Here is a 24,382-nt window from a genome sequence, read left to right as displayed (position 1 = left end):
GCAGAAGTGCGAGGAGTCCCTTCTTCTTTTTCCCCTTCTTTTTCTTGGAGGCTGGGCGTGCTGTAGAGGAAAGCATCATTCTGCAACCACCCACCATCTTCATCTCCTAAGAAGGTCTCTGAGCCCCATGTATGGTCCAGAGGCAGTCATGGAAAATGAAGGTGGCAGTGGCTAGAGGCCCTTACTTCACTTTGAAGCAATCCCAGCTGCCAGTAAGAAAATTTGTTTTTGTTTTGTTTTGAAGTGGGAGGGGAAAGCTGCGTTGGCTGGCACCAAGAAAGGTGCCTGCAGGCACCATGTTTCCTATCCTCAGACTAAACATTAATGGAAAATATTGCTCACATCCTAAGTCCTTTGTGTGTGGCCTTTACTACTTCTTTTCTCAAAGAATAGCTTGGCACAATATCGTGAATGTGATGGTGGCTGGTTACTGACAGTGCAGTAGAATCAACTCCCAGTATTGCATTAACACACTGTGTTGGGCTGGCTCATTGTGCCCCAAATCTCAGTGAAGCAGGAGCGCTCCTTCAGTGTAGTCATTGTGTCTTGGAGGAGAAGGGTGTTGTGTGCAGGCAGTCACATCTGTGCTCAGTCTTGATCAATAATGCTACTTTTCCTTTTCCCCACCCTTTTGTTTTGCATGTGTCTTATTGAACCTCGGATTGTAATCTCCTTGATGTAGGGTTGTGACTTTTATATTCTAGCTCTGTACAGTACTATAAATTAATATTTTTCTTCTCCCCCCCTCCCCCCGGCTTTAATTTTTACTAGGGCTGGAGGCCAGTTATCTCAGGGTTCCAATTTGTCCATTAACACCAACCAAAACGTTAACATCAAGTCCGAACCGATTTCACCTCCTCGAGATAGAGTGACTCCATCCACATTTCCGCAGCAGCAACAGGCATCACAGCAGCAGCAGCAGCCTCAGCAACAATCGCGGCAGGAAATGGGGCGCTCTCCTGTTGACAGTCTCAGTAGTTCCAGCAGTTCATATGATGGCAGCGATCGAGAGGACCCAAGGAATGACTTCCATTCACCAGTTGGTCTGGGAAGACCCCCAAATTCAGAAGACAGGGAGAGCCCAACGGTAAAGCGGATGAGAATGGACACCTGGGTGACATAAGCTTCCAGTTCCTCCTTCGGTTTCTACTTTTGAGTTATCCCAATGAACAGTCCTGACATAATCTAAATTTATAAATAAGGACATGAAATAAATATTTATATGTATATACATACATGCATATATATCTTTGTATACATATATATGTGTGAGTGTGTGTGTGTAGCAAGACACAAAAAGAAAAATCGGCAGGCACTTAATACCAACCCTCGTATAGCTGCAGACGCCCCATGGTTTAAAAAAAAATAGAACAGAAGAACCCTTATAGGTATTGATCTAGTCTGGCATTTAACCTGGACTTTGTTTCTTGAATCATGTAACCTGTTTTGCAAAAGAAATGTTGTCCCCATATGTAATCTACCAAATTAGATGGCAGAACTTTGAGGGCTTGCCTGTAGTAGTGTTCCCGTGTGTGTTTTCCAGCAGCTGTGTGGTTCCCTGTAGTTAACATTACGCTTTGTAGCAGCAGAGAAGTAGAAAAAGAAAGCAATACTGTACATAGAATGACCTCTATATTACCCAGTCTAGCATGGGTCTCTCTTGCAAAGGGTGCATGAAGAAGGGCTGGCATTATTTTAAACACACACACACACATACACCTGTTTTTGCACGTGCAAAAAAGAAAATACAGGGGTGAAATAACTTTTTTTTTTTTTTAACCAAGTGAGAGAGACACATAAATAATGTGCATGAAATATTCAGAAGATATTAGCCTAGAAGATAGTCCATAAAGAAAATTTTAATATATTAAGTTATAATTGGAATATGTTTTAAAAGCTCTTTCTTATGTTCTCCTACCTTTTTTAAAATATAGAAAAACAATTTTAGCTCGTGTATATTTTTTATTAAAGAAAACATACCCTTCTTGAAGACTATATAGAAAGTTATATACAGTACTTTTGAACACATTCTGCTATGAATTATTTATACAAGCCAAAGCTGTATGGTGTAGCTTTTTTTTGTAGAGTATAGTTCTAACTTGGTTTCTTGACTGTCTGTTGTTTTTGGTTTCAGGGGAGGAAGGAAAAAAATCTTGCAGGCAGAACCTTGGGGAAAAATAAGCCATGAATACTTATTATTCTATATGTAAATTAAAATTTGAGCCAAACTTTGTGTATATAGCATCTTAAATATATTATCACCTTTTGGTGTAAGTACGTATGTATTGTACGTTCACCAGATTAAAAAGTATATTTTTGTGGATTGACGCCAACTTGAAGAAAAAAAGAAAAGGCGAGGTCCTTATTAAGTAGAGTATTCACTGTTTAATATTTACTATTTTGTTCAATATACTGTACTTCCTTTTGGATTTTAATTAATATTATCCAGATTTTTTCAGAGGGTGTTTTAAAAAGGGGCCGCCCCCTCTCACTGGTGGTGAATGTGTGTTGTTAAAATTGTACTCTTTTTTTGTGCTGTATGGTAAAGCTTCATTATACATTTTATAAATATATATACATATATGTGTATATATACATATATAAATATATATGTATATAGATAGCAAAGTGAAAACCCCCTCCCCAATCCTCTCCACAAACATCCGGTGTTGAGTTCATCCTGGATAAATAGAAAAAAAGGTGTTGTAACATGTTTTTAAGGCATTGTTTTAAAACTGCCTCTTGTGGGGGCTGGTGCGGGGGGGAGGAAGAATGATTTTATTGCTCATGTTGTTGAAGTAACGGAAACATACACAGAGAAGCAAAAAAGGGTTTTGAAGTGGTGTGTGGATTTGGGGCGAACTTAGGTTTTAGAAGCATTTTTTTTTAATTGGGCTGGTTCATATGTCACAATAAGCCACCATGGGTTAATGAACCTGCAGTGCTCTGAGATGTGCACCAGCCACCATTTTGAATATGCAAGCCATGCCAGGGGCATGTCATAGCTTGTCATGTTGTGCAAACCCAGGCATCGTGGGTCACTTGAGGGTCAGACAACCCTCAGATAACAGTAGAACAACCCATGATCTCTAGGTATCATTTAGGATGAGCATCCTTCTAAGTGTTGCAAGCTTGTTGTTAGTGTTTGGGGGTGGGGGGGGAGATTTCTTATCCTTCATTTTTCAGCTTAAGAGTTGTTTCACATGATACCTGTGGAAGATACCATTCTTCTGATACAAATATACTGCAAGAAGCTGCAGCCCGTCAGGGGACCCAGTGGCATATCTACATGTTCAACATGTTTTATAACACCTATTCCGAGTATGTACATGCTGCATCTTGAGAGCCAAATTAGATGTGACATTAAATGCATCTTCGTATTTTGAATAATGTGCATGTTAAATGCAAATGACAGCTGCTGAGGGGGTTGATGACTCGGGATTGCAGAAGATGCTGGGGGGGATTAAATCCCTCCCCCCCCTGCTGTGGTCCTGACAGAAACCACTCCAAAACTGCTATTTGCGTTGGGAGAAAAGCTCCCATTGGCAGCAGTTCACATTTAAAGATGTATTTAACACCATGTCTAATTTGGCCTTACTGTGTATAACGCAGGTACATGTTCAAGTAGGAAAGTAAAATCCAATTTAGCAATAGATGCCCTTAATTTCATTTCAGTGGATTACCTCTTGCAGCAATTAGGCAGTCCTCTGAATTGCAAATACTGTTGCTGTGTTATTGAAACCTTGGTAACAGCCTGAGTAGAATTTCTCTCTGGGTCAGTTCACACTCAGGGTAGTCCCTATGTGAGCACTTGGGAGCTGCTTCCTGGGCTTTTAGCTGTAAAAACACTGTTACAGTGCATATGCAGAGGTAACATTTGTAAGATCCCGTGTCTCCAGTTATGTGCTGTAGACACATCTGATGTGATTTGCATAATCAGGATGGCTTGAAAAGGTTAGCAAAGGGCTTGGATTTTCCTTGGAGTGAAGTATCAACTCTGTTTCACTTTCTGATTACAGTGATGTTGCAGGGCACATGCAGTTTAATTCTTTGCTACCTAGAGATTGGGTTTAAGACAGCCTAAATTCTCTGTAACCTTTAAAACGTTAAACTGCTTTCGGCATGTTTTCATGGAAAAATGGCATTACAAATAAGCAGAAATGAAAGCTGTTCCCTGTATAACTCATTCACCTATTCTCTCCCTCCCCATCCCCCCCCCCTTATGTAAAAACTGTGTACCAGCAGTGGATTGTATCCTTTACAGCTAACCGTTTTCATTTTTTAAAGAATTTTAGAAATGTGTAAGTGGTTAGGATATAACTCCCGTTATAATACTGCAGCATTTTGAGGAACAAATAGGCACTTAGTACAGCTACTTCTGTCTTGACAGTGTAGAGCAAAAAAACACCCCAGTGTTCTGTCCTCATGTTCACCCTTCAGACTCACATGGGATCCAAAATAACCACTTCACAGATCCTTCTGATGCCTCAAAATGGTATGTTTCTCAGTCACTATTTATGCATCTATATGAACTTTGCTGTACATTGAATGGGAGTTCTTCATTTCACATTTACTGTCTGATTTCTTGTGTGCCTTAATGAGATGGCTTTGCTGACTGTATCTCAATAGTATTTATTCCTATGCAGGTTTGTAAGGAGTTACATCACCATACTTTTTTCTTTAAAAAAAAAGGCTTGGGCTTTGTACTTGAATCAAGCCAACCAAATGTTAAAAAAATTAACTTCTCAGAATCAGACTGTTAACTCTTGGCCCATCTCCTTGTTCCAGGATCTGGCTCTGTCCATTGTCTCCTGTGGAAGAACTTCACATCATGAAAATAAAATAAAAAATGCTGCCTTTTTATAATTAACACTAATAATGTAACTCTAGACATTTTGGAAGTCTTAACACCTTGATATTATAGATAAGGGTAGTTGCAACTGCGCACAGGATTGCTGGTGCTAACCTGGCTGCAGCTGCATCCTGTCCTTTGGCATGTGAGTGAGTCAGTGTTTCTATGCTGTCATTTGCTATTCCTTCATACCAAATATTAGGTTTTGCACTGAAGCAGCTGGCTCTGTGATGGTCCAAAATGCCTTTAGGGTGTCACATAGGTGTGTCATCACTTGGTCCCACCTCCCAATATTGCACCCTCTGAGTCCAGTTCTGTGCTGTGTGACAAGAATTGTGCAACTAATCCGGTCGCAGTGACTCTTGGGGGGTCCACTTAGGCCAGACTCCAAAGAACTATCCTGCTTGCTCCATATGCCTGATGAGGCACTGGGCTTGTTCCTTGAGCAATAGTGCCTCGTGCCATATGTAGGGGAGTTTGTCCTATGTCATGGGAGAGTGTGGGTGGGAAAAGGGCTGCTGTTTAAAGATGCTGAGAAATTATACTGGTTATACATGAAGTAGCTCTTCGGTTGCTTTTTTTAAAGTAGCTATTTAAAAGTCAGGTTTTTCATGATTCTCTTGAAACCAATCCAAATAATGCAGGAAGGCACATGGTGTGGTTTCTAGGTCAATTCTGCCTTGGGAAGGGGATTTCTTGCTTCAAAACCTCCCATGCCAAACTCATAAGAACATAAGAGCCCTGCTGGGTCAGGCCAAAGGCCTAATCTAGTCCAGTATTCTGTTCACACAGTGGCCAACCAGTGGCCTGTGGGAAATCCCCAAGTAGGACATGAGTGCAGTCGCACCTCCCGTTTGTGTCCCCCAGCAACTGTTGTACATAAGTATACTGCCTCTGATACCGGAGATTATATATAACCATCATGACTAGTAGCCATTGATAGCCTTATCCTTTATGAATTTGTATAATCCCCCTTTCAAGCCATCCAAGTTGGTGGCCATCACTACATCTTGTGGCAGCGAATTCCATAGTGTAACAATGTTGTCTGTGAAGAAATAATTCCTTTTATCTGTCCTGAATCTCCCACTATTTAGCTTTGTTGGATGACACCGGGTTCTAGTATTGTATGAAAGGGGGGGAAAGCCCCCCTATCCACTTTCCTGCCTGTGGAAAACTAGCACATCTGGCATGTTGGCTTTGTGCACGCAGGGGTCTTTGGACAAGGGAGTGCTTTCAAAGAAGTGACAATCCCACCCTCCCTGACAGGTTCTGACGTGGCTATTGGCTTGTTAAGAAGGCTGTACCACATTTCTCACTTGAATTGGCTTTTGCTAATTCAACAGCTTGTACGATAATGTTATTCAAAGTTCCTCCCTCACGCACCTTTTTAAAGCTAAAGAGCATTAATGATGGTTCTTTATTAAAAACAGCAACAACAATGGAGTTAATGGTGTAAATAGAATCAATGGCATTTAAGGCAAGACTGCAGCTAGATTACATCTTGCACAAATCCAAGTTACTAGAATGGAGTCAAATGTTGCAGATGGTAACATGGCAACACTGACTTAACTTGGCATGCTAATAGCAGATATTCTTTTTCAAAAGAAGTAAGGCATGTAGGAAATGCTTTAGCCTTTAAATATAAAGGACACTAATGCATTGACAAGTGTACTGTGCGCACAAGAAATATATAGTAAATACGGAACATAAACGACTCCTGCCAGATCAACCATGGGAAGAAGTTTGAAATTTAGAATGTGAAAGACTGAAAAATTTATTAGAAATTTTCCTCACTTTGCTGTGCAAGAAAACACTGCTTTGCTATATTTAAAAAAAGAAAAGCTTTTTTTTAAATAAAAAAAATATATGTACTTGGTAAATGTTTGTAGTCAACAGTTCACAGACGAAGCGGTTTGCGGTTAAAGCCGCCTGGCGGCACAAGCTGGACTTTGTTGCCATCTTTGAGACGAATCTTTAAGGAAAAAAAATATTAAGTTAATCTTTTTCCCTGAATGTGGTGTTTTTTTCTTCATTATACAATAAATATTCTAGTGAACTTTTTATCAAATGGTTAAGAAAATGCTAGAAGTTGTTGTAAAATATTTGTATCTTGCATTCACTAAAGTAAAAATACTGGCTTTTACTGTGTATATCGGACTCTCTCATACTTAGAATGAAGTTTGCTTGATTTCCTCCTCCCTCCGCCCGCAATCCATCAGTGCCTAAACTGGCTTGATTTTTGGTTGTCTATTCTGCTTGCCTGCAAAGATCCTTGCTTAATGGAAGAGAGGAAATACTTGTATGTATTTGAATTTGGATCTTGCTCTATGGTACACATTTTTGGCAGGTAAAATAACATGATAGAAGCAAGGGATTCAGCCTGCTGGCTAAATCATGACTACCTAAAGCAGCTTTCCCCAACCTGGTGGCCTCCAGATGTGTTGGGACGACAACTCCCAGAATTCCTGACCATTGGCTATGCTGGCTGGGGGTTCATGGGAGTTGTAGTCCCAACACAACTGGAGGCCGCTAGGTTGGGAAAGTCTGATCTAAAGCACTAATCTTCACCTTTTCCAGATGCTTGACTCACTTTTAATTCCAATCTGCAGTATGGAGTTCACTTCTAGTGTATTTAAACATATGTTCATCTTTCGCCTCCTCTCTCAGCCTAGATGACCGGGGGGTGGGGGGGATATGTCCTGTACTTTTAAGAAATTGCATATAGCAACGCTAAAGCAGTTTTGGCAGGTATACCCACAGGGTGTGGAAATTCTCTTTTATGCAGTTATTTAAAAGTAGAAGAGATCTGCCTTTGTTGGCATGTGATGTCATTGTGTGTTTCTCAACTTCTTCTTTTGTTAAATCTTAAAATGTGCTGAGGACATGGTGTGACATACTTGTGCATACTGATCCACCAGTTGAGGATGAATGATCTAAGCAAGCCCAGAGGAGAGGTAATTGAGAACTTCTGCTTGTTTCTTTTTAACCATAGCACGTCGCAGCTCTTAGGTGTAACCAACTGGTGAGCAGGTGAACAACTACAATTGCTGTTGATGTTAGACACATATCCTTCCTGTGTCCATTTAGGATGCTCCTAGATGACGAAAAATGCTTTTCCAGGCCTACTTTAAACTCTGTTCTTCACCACTGAAAACTATTTGGCTCTTTGTATGGAATTATACTTTTAGAAAAGCTGATCCTCTCTCACACCTCCACCTATTTGTTAACTTCCTGGCAACAACATTGGGCTGAATTTATTAGTGGATCTTGAAAAATTGAGCTCCTTATGCTAAAAATAGTCAGTGTGTAGTTACACAGATGCTTAAAATCAGTTCACTGCTTTCTTAGCTCCCACAAATGCTTATATACAGTCAGGGCCAGAAATATTGGAATAAGGATAACTGTTTTGGCAGTTGGCCTCTGTACACCACCACATTGAAGTTGAAAGGAAACACACCCAGATGGGAGCGAAGTCAGGACTTTCAGCTGTAATTCAAGGGGGTTGACAAAAGTGGGGCACTAACCATTCAGGAAGTACAGCCAGTGGCATACCCCCCCCCCATCGTTGGTGGCTCATAAGTAATGGAACGAACGGCTGACAAGCAGCTGCATGGCCAGGTGTGGCCTGTTTCCTGGGTGCCCCATGACCAATCAAGCAGATAAAAGGCCTGGAGGTGGTTCTGAGTGTTAAATTTGCATTTGGTAGCTGTTCACTGGAACTCCCAACATGAGGTCCAAAGAGCTGTCCATGCAAGCGAAGGAGGCCATCATTAGGCTGAGGAAACAACATAAACCCATCAGTGAGATAGCAAAAACAGTGTGAGTGGCCAACACAACAGTTTGGAACATCCTGAAAAAGAAGGAATTAACTGGCAAGCTCAGCAACAGCAAAAGGCCTGGAAGACCACAGAAGACAACTAAAGTGGATGACAGCAGAATTCTGCTCATGGTGAAGAGGAACCCTTTCACAACATCTAGCCAGGTCAAGAACACTCTTGAGGAGGTAGGGATGTCATTGTTAACATCTACAGTCAAGAGACGGCTTTATGAATGTAAATACAGAGGCTTCACAACAAGGTGCAAACCACTGGTAACGCTCAAGAACAGACAGGCCAGCTTAGCCTTTGCCAGCAAACACCTAAAAAGCCTGCCCAGTTATGGAATAAGATTCTTTGGACTGATGAAACCAAGATTAACTTGTACCAGAATGATGGGAAGAAAAAAGTATGGAGAAGGATAGGAACAGCTCATGATCCAAAGCATACCACATCATCTGTCAAACATGGTGGAGGCAGTGTTATGGCATGGGCATGTATGGCTGCCAATGGAACCGGGTCTCTGGTGTTTATTGATGACCTGACTGCTGATAAAAGCAGCAGGATGAATTCTGAAGTGTATAGGGCTATACTTTCTGCTCAGATTCAGCCGAATGCTGCCAAACTGATAGGATGCCACTTCATATTGCAGATGGATAATGACCCAAAACATACAGCAAAAGCTACCCAAGAGTTTCTGAAGGCAAAGAAGTGGGATGTTCTTCAATGGCCAAGTCAGTCACCTGATCTCAACACAATAGAGTATGCTTTTCACTTACTGAAGGCAGAAAGACCCACAAACAAGCAGCAGCTGAAGCCAGCTGCAGTAAAGGCCTGGCAAAGTATCTCGAGGGAGGACACCCAGCATGTGGTCATGTCCATGGGTTCCCGACTTCAGGCAGTCATTGACTGCAAAGGATTTTCATCCAGGTATTAAAGGCGATCCTTCAGTTTGAAATGGTGTTGGTTTGTTCCATTACTTATGAGCCACCAACGATGGGTGTGTGTGTATGCCACTGGCTGTCCTTCCTGAATGGTTAGTGCCCCACTTTTGTCAAACCCCTTGGATTACAGCTGAAAGTCCTGACTTCGCTCCCATCTGGGTGTGTTTCCTTTCAACTTCAATGTGGTGATGTACAGAGGCCAACTGCCAAAACAGTTATCCGTGTTCCAGTATTTCTGGCCCTGACAGTATCTGCATCGTTTTGCCTCCTAAACCTGATTTTTGTGCAAATTCATGTTAGCTGAGAGTTCTAGGATCCCTGAACAAAGTTGTAGCAAAGCAGTTACATACTTTAGAAGATTCATGCTCTTTTGAGTGGAAATAGATGAAAAAGTGGAACCAGAAGGTGTTAATTTTCCACTATGTTCTACTTAATCAGCCATGGGTTATTTGAGGGTTGTCTAACCCTCAAACAACCTCTGCTGCCTGGATTTGCATGACAACCCACGGCAAGCTGTGACAGCCCCTGTGGGTAAATTAACCCATGGTGGTCTGTTGTGTTGTGCGAACCAGCTCTTTGTGTTGAATGAATTGGTAAACCTTTTTTTGTCTGGGTTGCAGTAGTAGAGAATGGGAGAAGGGAGACAACATGGTAAATAGAATTGAAGAGGACATGCACACTCCCCTGTTTGGAACATTCTTCAAGATGCCATCCTCACACTTCAAATCTTTTTTCTGCAACCAATTGGTGCTAAAACAAAAGAGCTTATTTCAAAAAATGCAAAATGAGAGTTTCAATGTAGCAGGCTATATACCAAAAGTTCACATTCCCCTTCCTTGCTACAACGGTGTGTGGACAGATGGAAGTCTGGTTTGGAGACATCAGATGTATTGGCTGTAGAATTCAGCATCAAGGTTTAGCATTAAAATAGCTGAACTGAAATGTCTTAGATTAGCAAAGTACTACTTCCTAGAATATCAGTAAACCTTGCAAATTCTGCCATACTTTTAGGACAGGGGCGGGCATCACGGTGGTCCTCCAACACCCATCAGCCCTACCCAACATGGGCAATAGTCAAGGATAATGGGAGTTGCAGCCCACAGTATCTAGAAACCACCAACTTAAGAGGAAGATGCCTACATCTTGATGATTGTCCATGTGTATTCTGCACTGAAAACCCCAAATTTTGTGCTAAAGTGATCCAGGCAGTGCCCCAAGCAAAACTGAATCCTGTGCCGCAGATAAGTTATGCAAACTTTTGTGTATTTCTGTTTCTGCTAGTCCATGGAAGGGACAAGGCGCTATGTCAGATACTAAAGCCCAGACCATGAGAAATGTTGTTCACTTAGTTTCATTGTCTTTACTAGGCCTTTCCCGCACACACTTTGAATCATAAACTTCACAAACATAAGGGCTAGAAAGGTCTCTAAATGAAAATTGCTATTCTCCCGAAGCTGGTTTCTGTAGCCGGTACTGTTCTTTCTCTACATGGAATTGTATTACGCTAAGCCCTCTTGGAAAGGCCACACCACAAGGCAGAGAAGAGATGCTTGATGAGTCTTGCCTGCTAGTTGGACAAGTATTGACATGTATCTAGCCAAACTGGAGAGAAATTCCATGCAAATTTTAAGTTCTCTGCCTTCGATTTCCTTTCATCATAGAAGTCGGTCTGTTTTGTTTTTCTTTATATTCATAATTACAGTAAAATGCATACCTTCTTGCCCTATTTTGTCACTTGGGCTTTCTAAATACATTTGATTTCTTCCCCTCTTTGCCTTGCTCTGCAATATTGTTCCAGGCCAAATTCCTTTTTTGTTGAAACTGCATTGTCAGTTAGTTACAGGAGGGGTTAAATGGAAATTAATATTTGGTGCTCTGGCATGGACCTAAAGGGCGTGTCTTGTTTCGGGCTTGGAAGGATTTGCAGCTGAAACAGATTTAGCTGTTTTCCATTGCAACCAACTTTTACCATTTTCCATGGGCATGGAGTTGGACTTCGAGAGAGCTGGTAAGTGTATGTGTGTGTCCCAACCCAGCCATTCGTGCTTTATGGAGAGTAATGAGGGAAGTTTAGCTGTTCAGAGCTTGTGCTGGTCTGCAGTGGCTCACATCAGCCATATGGACAGGCAGGAAACCATGCTCAGGGCTGTGAGCATGGGATGTGATTCATGAGTGTTTGGATAAATTTCCTTCCATGCTAACTATTGCAGCAAAACCAGCAGAGATTCTTGGGGCATCTTGAAAACTAAAAAAATTCTACTGGCATAAGCTTTCATAGACTAGCCCACTTCATCAGATGAATGAAGGGTTATCAAGAGTTTCAGGTATATGTAGTGTGTGTGTTTATATACGTACGTACACACACACTCTGCAAGGGAGCAATCCTGTGGCCCTTAGCATCTGAGTGGCCATAGGATATTTTGGATTCCTGGATCCAAGGTCAGAGGTAGCACTCAGACTCTGGAATCTGCGCTCCCCCCCCCCACTCCCCACCAGTGTGGAGAGAACCGTGCCAGCTGCCTGTCTGAGGCTGCAAAAGCAACCTTGGGACAGGAGGTAAAGGAGGCATTTACATGGGTGGGAGAGGCTGGCTTACGCAGAATCCACAGCCCTCTAGAGTCTCCTTCCCTCCCCCTCCGTAGTGCCCCAGCTAGACAGGTGAAAAAGCCTGTCTAGTTAAAATGCAGAGTGGGAGGTATGGCGGAGGCGAGAATTGCCTCCGCCGTGCCTCTCGCTATGCACGGATGCTCATAAGCCCCAAGCATCAATTTAATTTAGATACTGCCCAAATGCCCTTGGGGTGGTTTACAATCATTAAAAAAAAAAAACCCAAGCAACACAATAACAGTCAAAACAATAAATACAATAAAGAATCTAAATATTAAAACATCAAAATATATTTAAAATATTAAAGAGCCCACAATAAAGTTAATAATCAGTGCAACAGATGAAAAGATTAAATGTCTGCTGAAACAGGAGTGTCTAAACCTGGCATCTAACGGGAAAAGTGAAGATGCCAGGCGGTTGTCCCTGGGAAGGGCATTTCACAGACAGAGAAAGGACTTTTCTTGGTAGCCCCCCATCACTCCATCGTGGGCGGTAGAAACCAAAGATTAATGCACAAGGCTTTGTTGTTTTAAGATAAATGATGTGACTTAAGCCTGCTCAGAGGTTGGAAAGGAGAGTTCTCTCCGCCTGACATTTGTGAGCACGGGGACTCCCATCCAGCCAGTGCCTTTAGACAAATCTACCAAGGCATGGGAGACGTTCTGAGGTGCTGGCATGTGGGGTCAGCCCTAGCCCTTGCTGTGAGCAAGATGGAGTGGGGGCAGCCACAGCTGCCCCAGGCCTGCTCCTCTTCCTTAGCCGCTGTGTCTGTCTGTAAAGCAATAGCACTTACTTGCTTCAACAGGAGCTGCCTTCATCTAGTCCGGCAAGATATGTATAGCTGCGGAGGCGGCCATCTTGGCTTAAGGTCACAGCTTCTCCTGCTTTTCCCCATTTTGCTGTGAGGTTCCTTAAGCCGCCCCAAGCTTCCTGTGCACTCCTTTCCTCAGAATTTTTAAACCGTCTGATGACTCCCCTGCCTCACTTCCCCTGTTTTTATTTTGCGAGCCAAGCCTCTGAATTGGCCTAAATTTGTCACAGTAGGGCAGAGGAGATGACCTGGGTTGAAATCTCCACTCAGAAAGTTCACTGGGTAACCTTGGACGAGACACACTAAGCATAACCTACCTCACAGGGTAGTTGTGAGGACAGAAGTAGTGGGGGAAAGTTATGGACACAGCCCTGAGCTCCTTGAAGGGCAGGATAGCAATGAACACCCCCCCCACACACACACACACACGTCAAGGGAATGTTATGAACAGAGCTTGAGAAGACAACTAGGTCCTATGTTTAAAGAAATAAAAATATGTTTATGAAAAGAAGGATTCAGCGTACAAAGACTGTGATGTGCAAATACTGACAAGATGGGTTTTAATAAATTGGCAATGTTTTTTTAATCCCATGGCGTCTTGGTATTTGGCTACGTCCATTTCTTCAAAAGGGCCACATTTCAAAGCATGCTGAAAGAGGCAGCGGGAGCCAAATCAGATGTGGCGATGGCAGATTCACGTGGAATCTGCTCTGATGCCACCGAGGGGTGGGGAGTGTGCTGAACAGCAAAAGGGGTCATGGGTGAGGCGAAAAGAACCCTCTCTCCAAGTGCTGTTTTCCCGGCTGAGCAGATTTCTGATATCTGAGGTCAGCTGAAGAGAGAAATGCCTGTAAAGGCTTTCTACAAGGGGGCAAGCTATGGGATGGGGTTAGCACTCTGTAATGCGTGCCTCGCTTGCTGTTAAAACTGGGCCATCCCAGCACCCTCTTCTGACATGGTTGGGGGAGGTCTGCAACTGGCATGCCATCCCGTTTTGCCCTGGTTTTCTGTGGTCTCCTTCCCAAGTTCAGTGCCGACAATTTACATGCAACAACGCTGTCGTCTTTTCATCCAGATTGCTATGTTCAAAGCGAAGAGTCTCTCATCCCCTGTGGGGGAAGGAACAAGTCAATTCATCCCCCTGATGGGATGAAAGCTCCTGGCTTTGGAGGAGGGGCAGTAGATGGGTGTTCCCTCTGCCCAAGATGGACCGGTGTTCCCCCTGCTAATCCATGCAATGAGCTATTCGTAGCAACGGTCATATTGGAGGTACTGGCCACCACTTCCAGATCCTGGGTCTTAAAATAGACAATATAAAACACTGGCAAAACGATTCCTACAAGGAGCATAATGAAGACTGCGTTCCACCACTGGATCCCACAATCCATTCCGCTACTAGTCTCCTTCTGCCCTGGAGGTAACCAGTTTGGCGTTTCGATGCAGTAGTCAGTGCTTGGAGAGACCTCTACCTGTGCTGCTTGTTCAATGTCCTGGTCAATCCCTCTGAAATACTGATCAATTTGCTTGTGGTCTGCAGAGCTGTTGCCTCTGTCACTGGATTCGGACAGTTCGGCAGGTAACAGACCAGCACCCTGGGGAGGCAGCACATTTTCACTGGTCTCTGTTAGTAGGCCGTTGACTTTGACTGGAATCTTGATGAATTTCAGAGCATACAAGTCTTGGTCCTGGATGAAGTTATTGACCCGTTTGATATCTGCAACCTTCAGAAAATTCAGAAAGGGAAAAATCACTGATTTGAGTAAGTTCCTTTTTCATCATATAGAAGTAGCTGCTTGTAGCTTCAACGTGATATAACAAAACATAGGCAGCTGCCTTATACTGGGTCAGACCATGGGTCCATCTAGCCTACTAGTGTTGACACTGACTGACAGTGGCTCTTGGTCGTTTCAGGCAGGATTCTTTCCCAGCCCATAGACCTGGGACTTTCTTCAGGCCAAGCATGGGCTCTACCACTGAGCTATGACACAGACGGGCTCATAGCCTGGGAGAGCCTGCAGTGGTGGTCTGGGATCACTTGACACATTTTGACACTGGTCTTTATCAAGGGAAAAACTCTTAGAAATTCCTCTGGAGGGTTCCCTCTCCCTTGCTTCTTCTGAAGAGGGAATCCTCCAGAAGAATCTCTAAGAGAGCAATCCTATAGCCGCTAGACACTGTCTAGAGGGCCACAGGATACACTCATTTCTGGGAACTGACCTTGGGGCCCGCGTTCCAAGGTTGGTTCCCGGAAAACTGACTGTCCCCCTCTTACACACTGCCATGGAGGCAGCAAGGAGAAGCCCCGTCCTCCATGCTCACAAGGGGAACGTGGACCGACTGAAAACGGCGGGGAGCATGGAGATGCGCATACAACACATCCAATGTGTCGTATGTCAGCTTCCTCTCCCTGTCATCTCCCCCCCCCCCGCGCTAGACAGCTGCTTTCAGCTGTCTAGCGGAAAATAACAAGGCAGGAGAGGTGCAGAGGGAACAATCCCCCCGCCGCCTCTTCTGCCTTGCTTTGGATAGACGGTCGCCTCAGAGTTCGGAGACAGTCACCTATCTAGTTAGGATTGCACCCTAAGAGTTTTTCCCTTAATAAAAAACCAGTGTCGAAATGCATTGGGAATTCAATTGGTACAGCTGTTCCTTTTTTGATTTTGGTTTCCTGCTTTACAGATTTTTTTTTTTCTGATCCCTATTGGTACTGTGGTCTGGGATCCCTCCTTACTTCTTCACCACTTCATAAAATGTTCTAGCCTTTTTTGTACAGTTATATTGAGATCCTCACTGGATGTCTTACTCAGGATGCCCTATGACCCTCTGTGGGGAGGTCATCACTAGCAACAGGGCCTACTCAGCTGTGGCACCTTGTCTTTGGAACTCCCTCTCCCTGCCCATTTCTCTAGCAGTCTTTTGACAGTCTTAGATACCAATTGAAAGACCCTGCTACAGCCTTCCCTAACCTGGTGGTCTCCAGATGTGTTGGAACTACAACTACAACTCCCCATCATCCCCACCTAGTGTAACCAATGGGCAGGTTGTCTGAAGATGATAGGAGCTGTAGTTCCAACACTCCTGGAGGGCACCAGGTTGAGGAAGCCTGCCTTACTCTTTTCTGGGGCATTCACCAGGGCTGTAAGGTTAAGATTATTGCAGCTGTTTTGGCTTTTGGAATTAGTTGGGTTTTTTAAATATATGTTTTTATGTTAATTTATATTGTGACCCAGCCTGGAAAACTCGGAATATAACTAGTTTATAAAACCGAGTAAGTGAAAATGTGCATGTTTGCATGTACTGAGTGAGTAGCAAACCTGCTTCTGCCCCCCAGTGATCTGGCCAATGAGTGCAGGGGGACTGGGATGATTTGACAGTCACTTCGCACACACTTTTAGGGTGCCATCCTATGCTGGCTGGGGAATGTTGGGAGTTACAGGACATTTTTCTGTCTAAGCATGGATAGGGTGGCACTCTTAATAACGCGAAAGTCTTGAAGTAACTATGCTTTACGTTGTACTTAACTTTGGACTGTTTCACACCTTATGATCCTGCCACTGCTCCCCGCCCTGTTCACAATCTAGGTAGTTTAACTCCTATTGTAATTAATGGGAAGAATCTGAAACCCATTACTTCTTATCCTGATGTTTGACTCTTAACTCTTCTTTTTTCCTTCAATGGATTTTCATCAAATTTCCCAAGGGTCTGCAGCGGGAAGAGTTTTTCATCTGCAATACATGTGAATTTGAGAAGTTGGGGATTTTGTTTGGTTTCCAAAAATGGGAGAAAACACCCCCTCCTGAGTTTGGGAACACTTAGGAATGTATACTTCCAAACTACTGAGCTGGAACCAAAGCTGCCATTCAACGTATGGAAGGCATCCACCACTCACAGACAGGTGGTGTTACACCTCATGCTAGAGCAAGGGTGGCCAACTTGTAGCCCTCCAGACGTTTTGGCCTACACCTCCCATCAGCCCTCGACAGCATAGCCAATTGTGAGGGGAGCTGTAGGCTGAAACATCTGGAGGATCACAAACTGCCTGCCCACGTGCTAGAGCGCTGAAGAAGTTTAAACTGCTGTGCAATCTACCTATCACAGTGCTGTGCAAACTCTTACAAACGTTTTTGCAGAAGAGTGCTCATGCTTTACTTTCCCCCCACTCTTTCCCCCCTTTAATCTAACTAGTTGCTTTAATACCATTTGACAGCATGACCCTTCTTTTCCTTCAGGTCTTTGGCCTGCTAATCCAATTATTGTTCTATTGATTCTCTAGAGAATGTGTGTGCCACTATTTTATCTTATTATATTTATATCCTGTGGTATACATGGTGTTCACATACATTTCTCACAACAACCCTGTGAAGTAGGTTGTGCTGAGAGAGCAATTGGCCTTGCTGAGCTTTATGTCAGAGTGGGATTTGAACCGAGGTCTCTACTGTTCTCGTTGGAGCTCCAATCACTATACCAAGAGTAACCAACTTTGCTCTCCAGATAATTCCTCTAATCCATTTCCATGGAGCACGATGCCTGGGGCTAATGGGACTTACAATCTAAACTATCTGGAAGACTCCTGCGCTATACCATGCTGTCTCCCAAGCTTTCTCTTCTTGGTATTGTTTTCATGTTTCATCCACAGTTTCTGGAAGCTGTCTTGAGCACCTAAATATATTTTAATAAATAAAACTTTCAGTTTTCCAAAATGGAGGATACTTCAGCTTCAGACTCCAATGCGCACTTCCAAAAGGATGGAACATTTTAGAAAAAATGTCTCTCTGCCAGCCCATGAAGAGGGAAACAAAGGTTTTTAGCTTAAACAGAACTGCAGACTAGTCACTGCACGGCAGTAGGCATTTAACATGTGTCAAATGATAAGTGATGTTCGGGTTTTTCTTCCCCCCCATGTAGGCCAAGGGTAAAATACAGCAATCTTGTTCTGGCTACAGTTCCCAGGCTCATCCTGGATTCAGTCCTGCGATTTCAATTGCGCTTCGGGGCAACTCTGCTGTTTGTGGATTGTCTCTGTTGCTCTTGTTGCTTTTTCAGTGCCAAGTGTGATGATGAAATCGGCGACAGTAAAGACATGCCCTTCAAGCACATTTGAGCACCAGGGAGCAAGCGGAGAAGAAATATGCCGTATCGCATATTCTGTCCAATATGGACAGAACTCGGCACAACTCCAGCACAGAATGGGTAGCCCCACTCCCAGCCAAATCCTCATGCCACCTACTTGCGTTTTGCCAAGGTGCTCGTCGAAGCACCGGGCTCATTTGCATGCCAAGCTATATCACAGGTCAGTGTTGCAAAAACAAAGCGCATTCAGCCTTGGGCTCGTGTGTTTCCCCAACCCCCACACTTTGCCCCTGTGAGGAGTTTGGAAGCTTCTGCTTCCATTTTAGATTAATCACAGCTTGCCACATCGTCTGAACCAGGACAAACTGTGGTTTATCTTAACTATGATTAGTGGAAGCAAGCCAACTTGAAATGGTGGTTTAGGAAGTTGGCTTGTTTTCACTAACCACAGTTAAGATGAATCACAGTTTAGAATATGGATGTGACACTTCAGTCTAAAGTGGAAGCTTCCAGTCTCCTCACTGCCACACCAGAGTGTGAGAGTGGAGCAGGAAGCACAACAGCCTGAGGCTCATTTTTATAATGCTCATGTTTTAGTGTTATATCCAAATGCAACCACTGGATCCTGTTGGGTGCTGCTATTTTGGCCAAGAAAGCAGCTTCTCACACTCAAGACAGACAGGTCTTGTTAAAACCCCGTAAGACTTTCAGGGTGCAATCCTGTGTGTGTTTAGACAGGAAAAAGCCCTGCAACTCCCAGCATTCCCCAGCTTTACGGCTGGCTGGGGAATGCTAGGAGTTGTAGAAGTCTTTTCTGTCTAAACATACATAGGTTTTACAGATTAAAAGATGGATCCAGCTTTATTTAGACCAGTGGTCTCCGAACTTTTTGGATCACACACCCCTATCAGTAAAAAAATTTTGAGCATGCACCACCAGCATATGCATATTTATAAGTTATATACATATACTACTGCACACAATGGCAGCTTGTCAGGGCAGCGGCAGGCTGCTCAATTATCAGGTGGCTCGCGCACCCCAATGGATTGTCCTGCACATCCCCTGGGGTGTGCGCACCCCACTTTGGAGACCAATGGGCTAGACAGATGCCTTTGTAAATCCAGAAGGAGGCAGGAGCCCTACCCTGTTTGCAGCCACCATCTGGTATGGAGGCTCCCCATAGTAGCCTGTGACTATTAACTGTGGATAAGAGACCTACCCCCTCATTCCCTGCCCTTTTTAAAAAATCAGCACCATCCAAGCTAGGATCAATCGCATCTTGAGCATTCCATAAGTAACTTACATGCTGTGTGAAATAGTACTATGCTCCATCGATGTTAATTTGTGACAAAGGTCTACTCTTACGAGAAGTGGACAATATGTTTCTCTCCAACCATTCATAACTTTATCAACCTGTACTGGGTCAGTCCCACCCGCCCCTTAGTTGTCTTAAAACAATCTTAAAAGCCCCAACTGCTTAAACCAGGGGATGCGTAACCCACAGCTACCCCACTAAGGCCCTCCAGCTATCACCGCGAATGCCACTGATGAAAAAATTGCTGAGAGTCCTCCGTCACTGCTGAATACTTTGTGGTGCTGCTGCTGCTGCCTGTGCTCAAAAAGCAACTCTCTTCTGATCCCTACTTCTTTTCACTGAATTGCGAAGCATCTTCCCGTCAGCACCAGATAAGGCCCTCGGGGACAAAAAGGTTGTGCACCCTGGCTTAAACTTTTCCCAGACGTCCTAGGATTTCTTAACATAGTAATGCAACATGAAACCACTGAGCCATGTTTCTCATCGGACAGCAACACGTGTGTCTTTCTCAGAGAGACATCGGCTATTGTAGGAAGGGACTTTGGTTTGACTAGCTGCTGTCGGAAACTAAGTGCTGGACTGGGCCGTAGAATGTGGGGAATTGCCGTAGCACCTGCTTTGCATGCAGAAGGTCCCAGGTTCAAACCCCAGCATCTCCAGGTATGGCTGGGAAGGATCCTGTCCAAAACTCTGGAGAGCCACTGCCAGTTAGGACAGACAATGCCGAGCTAGATGGACCAGTGGCCTGACCTCGTATAAGGCACCACTTTATGTTCTGGTGATGCACTTTGGTCTGATCCACCAAGGTGGTTCCTATTCTGATCCAGTTTTAGAGCATAGGAAGCTGCCTTATACCGAGTCAGATCATTGGCCCATCTAACCCAGTATTGTCAACACTGACTGGCAGCAGCTCTCCAGGGTTTCAGGCAGGATTCGCCCTACCTGGAGAAGCCGGGGATCAAACCTGGGACCTTCTGCATGCAAAGCAGGTGCTCTGTCACGCTGACCTATGGCCCCTCCCATCAATGTTCTCATTCTGCTCCTTCCCTAACGTCAAAGATATTTCACCCAGTTGTTTTGATAGCTTGAGTGATGAGTAAGCTAAATAATAACTCCTCTGTCATCTGAACGGCATAATTCAGATAATGGTGTGCAGGAGTGGAAACTCCCAGTTTGGCTTGTTTTGTTAAATGCCGTCCTTGGGAGCAGCTGCCTTCCGATGTCTGCCTATCGACTGGGAAAACCAGAGTGCCTTTCCTAGACTTGCAACATCCTGAACCAGAAATTAATTATATTAAGCGTACAACTGAAAACAAAACCCAGGTATGCAACTGATGTAGGCGGAAACTCAAAAGAAATTGCTTCTTACTTTGCATCCATACTGCAGAGCCAACTTGTTGAGATTGTCATCTTTTTGGACTTCTCGTTCTAGTAGCACCACATCCCCAACTCTCTCCCGGACAGGGCTGCATGGCTGCTGCTTGTTCCTCCTTGGACGTAATTCCATGACTTCGAGTTCCTCTTCTGATGATTCATCCGAACTGGACTGTCTGCTTCTGAACAAGTAAACTTGGCTGCTTGGGAATTTTCTGATGGTGGTAGGAGCTTGGGAGGACCTGATCAGCCCCTTATTTAGCCTCATGTTTTACAGCAGCCTCTACAAGATGACACAAAGGGTTTGGATTGTTTTTTCTTGGTCATAAAATGAGCAATCTAATTCAGCAACCAATAAAGACAAGGCTTGGCCCAGCAGGCTGGTGGGAGCTGGATTACTCATTATGCTAACTGAGCTGTAGGACAAGGAACTCGCCCTGCTCCTTTAGAACTTGCTGCAACTCAAACTGTGACAACTTTTGGTGATCTTTAATACTGATGTCCCTCACAGCATTTTTCCTATTAGCTCTTTCTTTGGCTTTATGCATTATATACAAAGTTATCAGGAATAGATACACGTTTACCAACAAGTTGCAATTTAATCAGGCCCTCTCCTGAGTTTATTCCTTTCTTAAAATGTACTTTGGTCGTTCAGCTACTTGCAAGACTTGCAAGTTTGGAATAAGCCAATAGCCTTTTTGCCAACTTTTCTGGCCACTTAATCCATGCATGCAATTGTTTCCCTGACTTCAGCAGGGCTGCAGAGGAATACCAGGTGCAGGAATGTGCTACCTCCAGTATCAGAGGCAGTATGCCTATGTACACCAGTTGCTGGGGAACATGGGCGGGAGGATGCCATTGCACGTGTGGGTTCCCAGTCAACAGCTGGTTGGCCACTGTGTGAACAGAATGCTGGACTAGATGGAGTCTTGGTCTAATCCAGCACGGCTGTTCTTATGAATAATCTCTCCAGGAGCATGGCATCTTGAACTCCAATGCATTAAGGAACTCCTAGTTAGAGATCATGCAATGAGTTAGCAACTAGGTTTATTGTTAAGAATGCTGCTATTGTAGGGGGAACTAAGGGTTGGATCCAGACTAATGCTGGATCAAAAGTAGACTCCCTGCCCCCTCCTTCCCACGACAGCCCCTCCAGTCCCCTGAAAATGCTACACAGACTCTGGAGACCCTGCTAAATGGGGTGAGCTGTGGTGTGTGTGTGTGTGTGTGTGGAGGGAGGGAGGGAGGGAGGGAGGGAGGGGGATCCCCCCGCCAACTGGGCAGAGGGACTTTCCGTGAGCAGAACACTTCTTCTTGCAGAAGGCAGATGCTGGATCCAACCTTACTTGTCCAGTTTAAAGTCGTAATACAAAAGTGTCCATATGCTACAGAATTAAACTGGTTTAATGATACTGGGGCCTTTTTCTTACAGGGAACCCAAACAATTCTAGGAAGGATCATGCTGAGACAATTCTGTGAATCTTTAGTCATATTAAATAACTCATTCCATGGGGGAAATCTACTGATGTTAAGCTCCTTTAACTGGTTATGGCGTGAACCTGGGCCAACAAAGCAAAGACTTGGATTCCCAGTTTTCTCTTTAGTGTAGTATACCTCTGGCATTCATTTAACAAATGAAGACTACATCTTAACTTCTCACCTGTTGGCATGTTTGTTTCTGATTTTACAGTGCTACCGGCCACCCAGTCAAGGAGAAGTTGAGGATGAACCTTTTGAAAAGCAAATAGCCAATGTTTCAAGGAGGCATGATGTAGTAGTAATGGGGGACTTCAATTTCTCCGATATTTGTTGGGAGACAAATTCTGCAAAACATGGCCCCTCCAGGAAATTCCTGACTTGTGTGGCGGATAACTTCCTCCTACAGAAAGTAGAGGAAGGAACTAGAGGATCGGCTATCCTTGACTTGATCCTAACCAACAGAGATGACTTAGTGGATAAAGTAGCAGTTACAGGAACTCTGGGGGAAAGCGACCATGTTGTACTTGAGTTCTTGGTTCTAAGGGAAGCAAAAGCTGAGTGTAGCCAAACCCGTACCCTGGATTTTAGGAAAGCCGATTTTAATAAACTCAGAACAATGCTCAGTAAGGTCCCATGGCAAGCGACTCTAATGAGAAAAGGAGTCCAAGATGGGTGGGAATTTTAAAAAAAGAAAATTCTCAAGGCACAATTACAAACAATTCCAACAAGAAAAAAAAGGTGGAAGACAACAGAAGAAGCCAATGTGGCTTCACAAAAAGCTTAGAGATGAGAAGACTGAGGGGAGATAGGATAGCGCTCTTCCAGTACTTGAAAGGTGGTCACAGAGAGGAAGGCCAGGATCTCTTCTCGGTCATCCCAGAGTGCAGGACACAGAATCATGGGCTCAAGTTACAGAAAGCCAGATTCTGGCTGAACATCAGGAAAAAGTCCTGACTGTTAGAGCAATACGACAATGGAACCAATTCCCTAGGGAGGTGGTGGGCTCTCCCACGCCGGAGGCATTCAAGACAAGGCTGGACAGCCATCTGTCAGGGATGCTCTGACTTGGATTCCTGCACTGAGCAGGGGGTTGGACTAGATGGTCTTGTAGGCCCCTTCCAACCTTACCATTCTATGGTTCTATGATTTAGGTGTTGTTGTTTTTACCCTGCCCCTCTTCCAAGGTATTCCAAGTGTGGCCGCACAATCGATTCATATAAAGGTAATAGGATATTGGCAGCCTGACCAGCTTTGACTTCTGGGCCAGTATAAGGGCCTCCAACCTTTTTGAGTTAGCAGGCACATTTTGAATTTTGAGAGTGTGTTGTGGGTGTTCCCACAAAATGGCCACCACAGGGGGCTTGCCCATTCATAAAATGGCTGTCATGGTGGACGTGGCTGGTCAAAAGAACACTCATTTCTCAGAAGGCAAACTGGTGAGAGTAAAAGAAAAGTAACTTGCCAAGAACCTAAATACAAGCCAGACACAGGGTCTCCAAAACACAAAACCACTCTTTTGAACCGAAATAAAGATGGTGCTGGAGGACAGAACTTTGCTTTGCAGCATATGTGTCACCATCCCTGTTAAAACCAATTTTTTTTTAAAAAAACCTTAAGAAATAAAATTAAAATCAGGAGAGGCAGGGAGCGTTGTGAGCACAAAGACAGATGTCCATAAGCATCATGTTGGAGACACCACTATGAGGCATTGGGCTGGTGCAGGGTCAGAATTAGTAGTAGCCATTCCAAGCAAAATCCCATTTTGAGCTGGAGCTGTGTCCCGTTTTAACCTGCATTCTACTTCATTATTTATTTATTTACAATATTTGTATACCACTCCACATCCAAAGATTTCAGAGCAGTGAACAGCAGATAGGATAGAATAAAAACACCATGTTAAAACAATTAATATTTTTAAAAAGAAACACAGTTCTGATAAACCACAGCTGATCGAACACTCAAGGAAAGCCTCCCAAAATAATAGTGTCTTCAGGAAGTGCTGGAAGCAACACAATGTTGGTGCCTGCCAGACCTCCAAGGCAGGGAATTCCACAGGAAGGGGGCCACCACACTGAAGGCTCTTTTCCTGGTGGACTCCAGCTGGGCCATGGGTCT

General features: G+C 44.0%; 2 protein-coding genes across 6 annotated transcripts in view; one reads left to right on the top strand and one right to left on the bottom strand.

The window, feature by feature from the left end:
• MEF2A (myocyte enhancer factor 2A) overlaps positions 1-2,433 on the top strand; it is a 126,241-nt gene extending 123,808 nt beyond the window's left edge. The window contains exon 10 of one of the 2 annotated variants that reach the window (XM_084817385.1): positions 772-2,433. In XM_084817385.1, the coding sequence (XP_084673511.1) occupies positions 772-1,123 (352 nt within the window). In that variant the 3' untranslated portion in view covers positions 1,124-2,433. The remainder of the gene's footprint in view (positions 1-771) is intronic. The other variant, XM_084817384.1, reaches the window with a different exon arrangement.
• A 4,175-nt stretch (positions 2,434-6,608) lies between these two features.
• The window catches only part of LYSMD4 (LysM domain containing 4), a 25,025-nt gene continuing 7,251 nt past the window's right edge, over positions 6,609-24,382 (bottom strand). Inside the window, exons 2-5 of one of the 4 annotated variants that reach the window (XM_084817390.1) lie at positions 22,449-22,518; positions 20,784-21,071; positions 14,499-14,750; positions 6,611-6,824 (exon numbers count right to left, since the gene is read on the bottom strand). In XM_084817390.1, coding sequence (XP_084673516.1) covers positions 6,750-6,824; positions 14,499-14,750; positions 20,784-21,056 — 600 coding nt within the window. In that variant the 5' untranslated portion in view covers positions 21,057-21,071; positions 22,449-22,518 and the 3' untranslated portion in view covers positions 6,611-6,749. Of the gene's footprint in view, positions 6,825-10,947; positions 14,751-20,783; positions 21,072-22,448; positions 22,519-24,382 lie in introns of those variants that run through there. The other 3 variants (XM_084817389.1, XM_084817388.1, XM_084817387.1) reach the window with 3 other exon arrangements.

This window comes from Heloderma suspectum, chromosome 11 (assembly GCF_057233095.1).
Source record: "Heloderma suspectum isolate Gila_16-S chromosome 11, 16-S_ref, whole genome shotgun sequence".
NCBI classification, from domain to species: domain Eukaryota; kingdom Metazoa; phylum Chordata; class Lepidosauria; order Squamata; family Helodermatidae; genus Heloderma; species Heloderma suspectum.
This window is presented reverse-complemented; position numbering and strand designations above follow the sequence as displayed.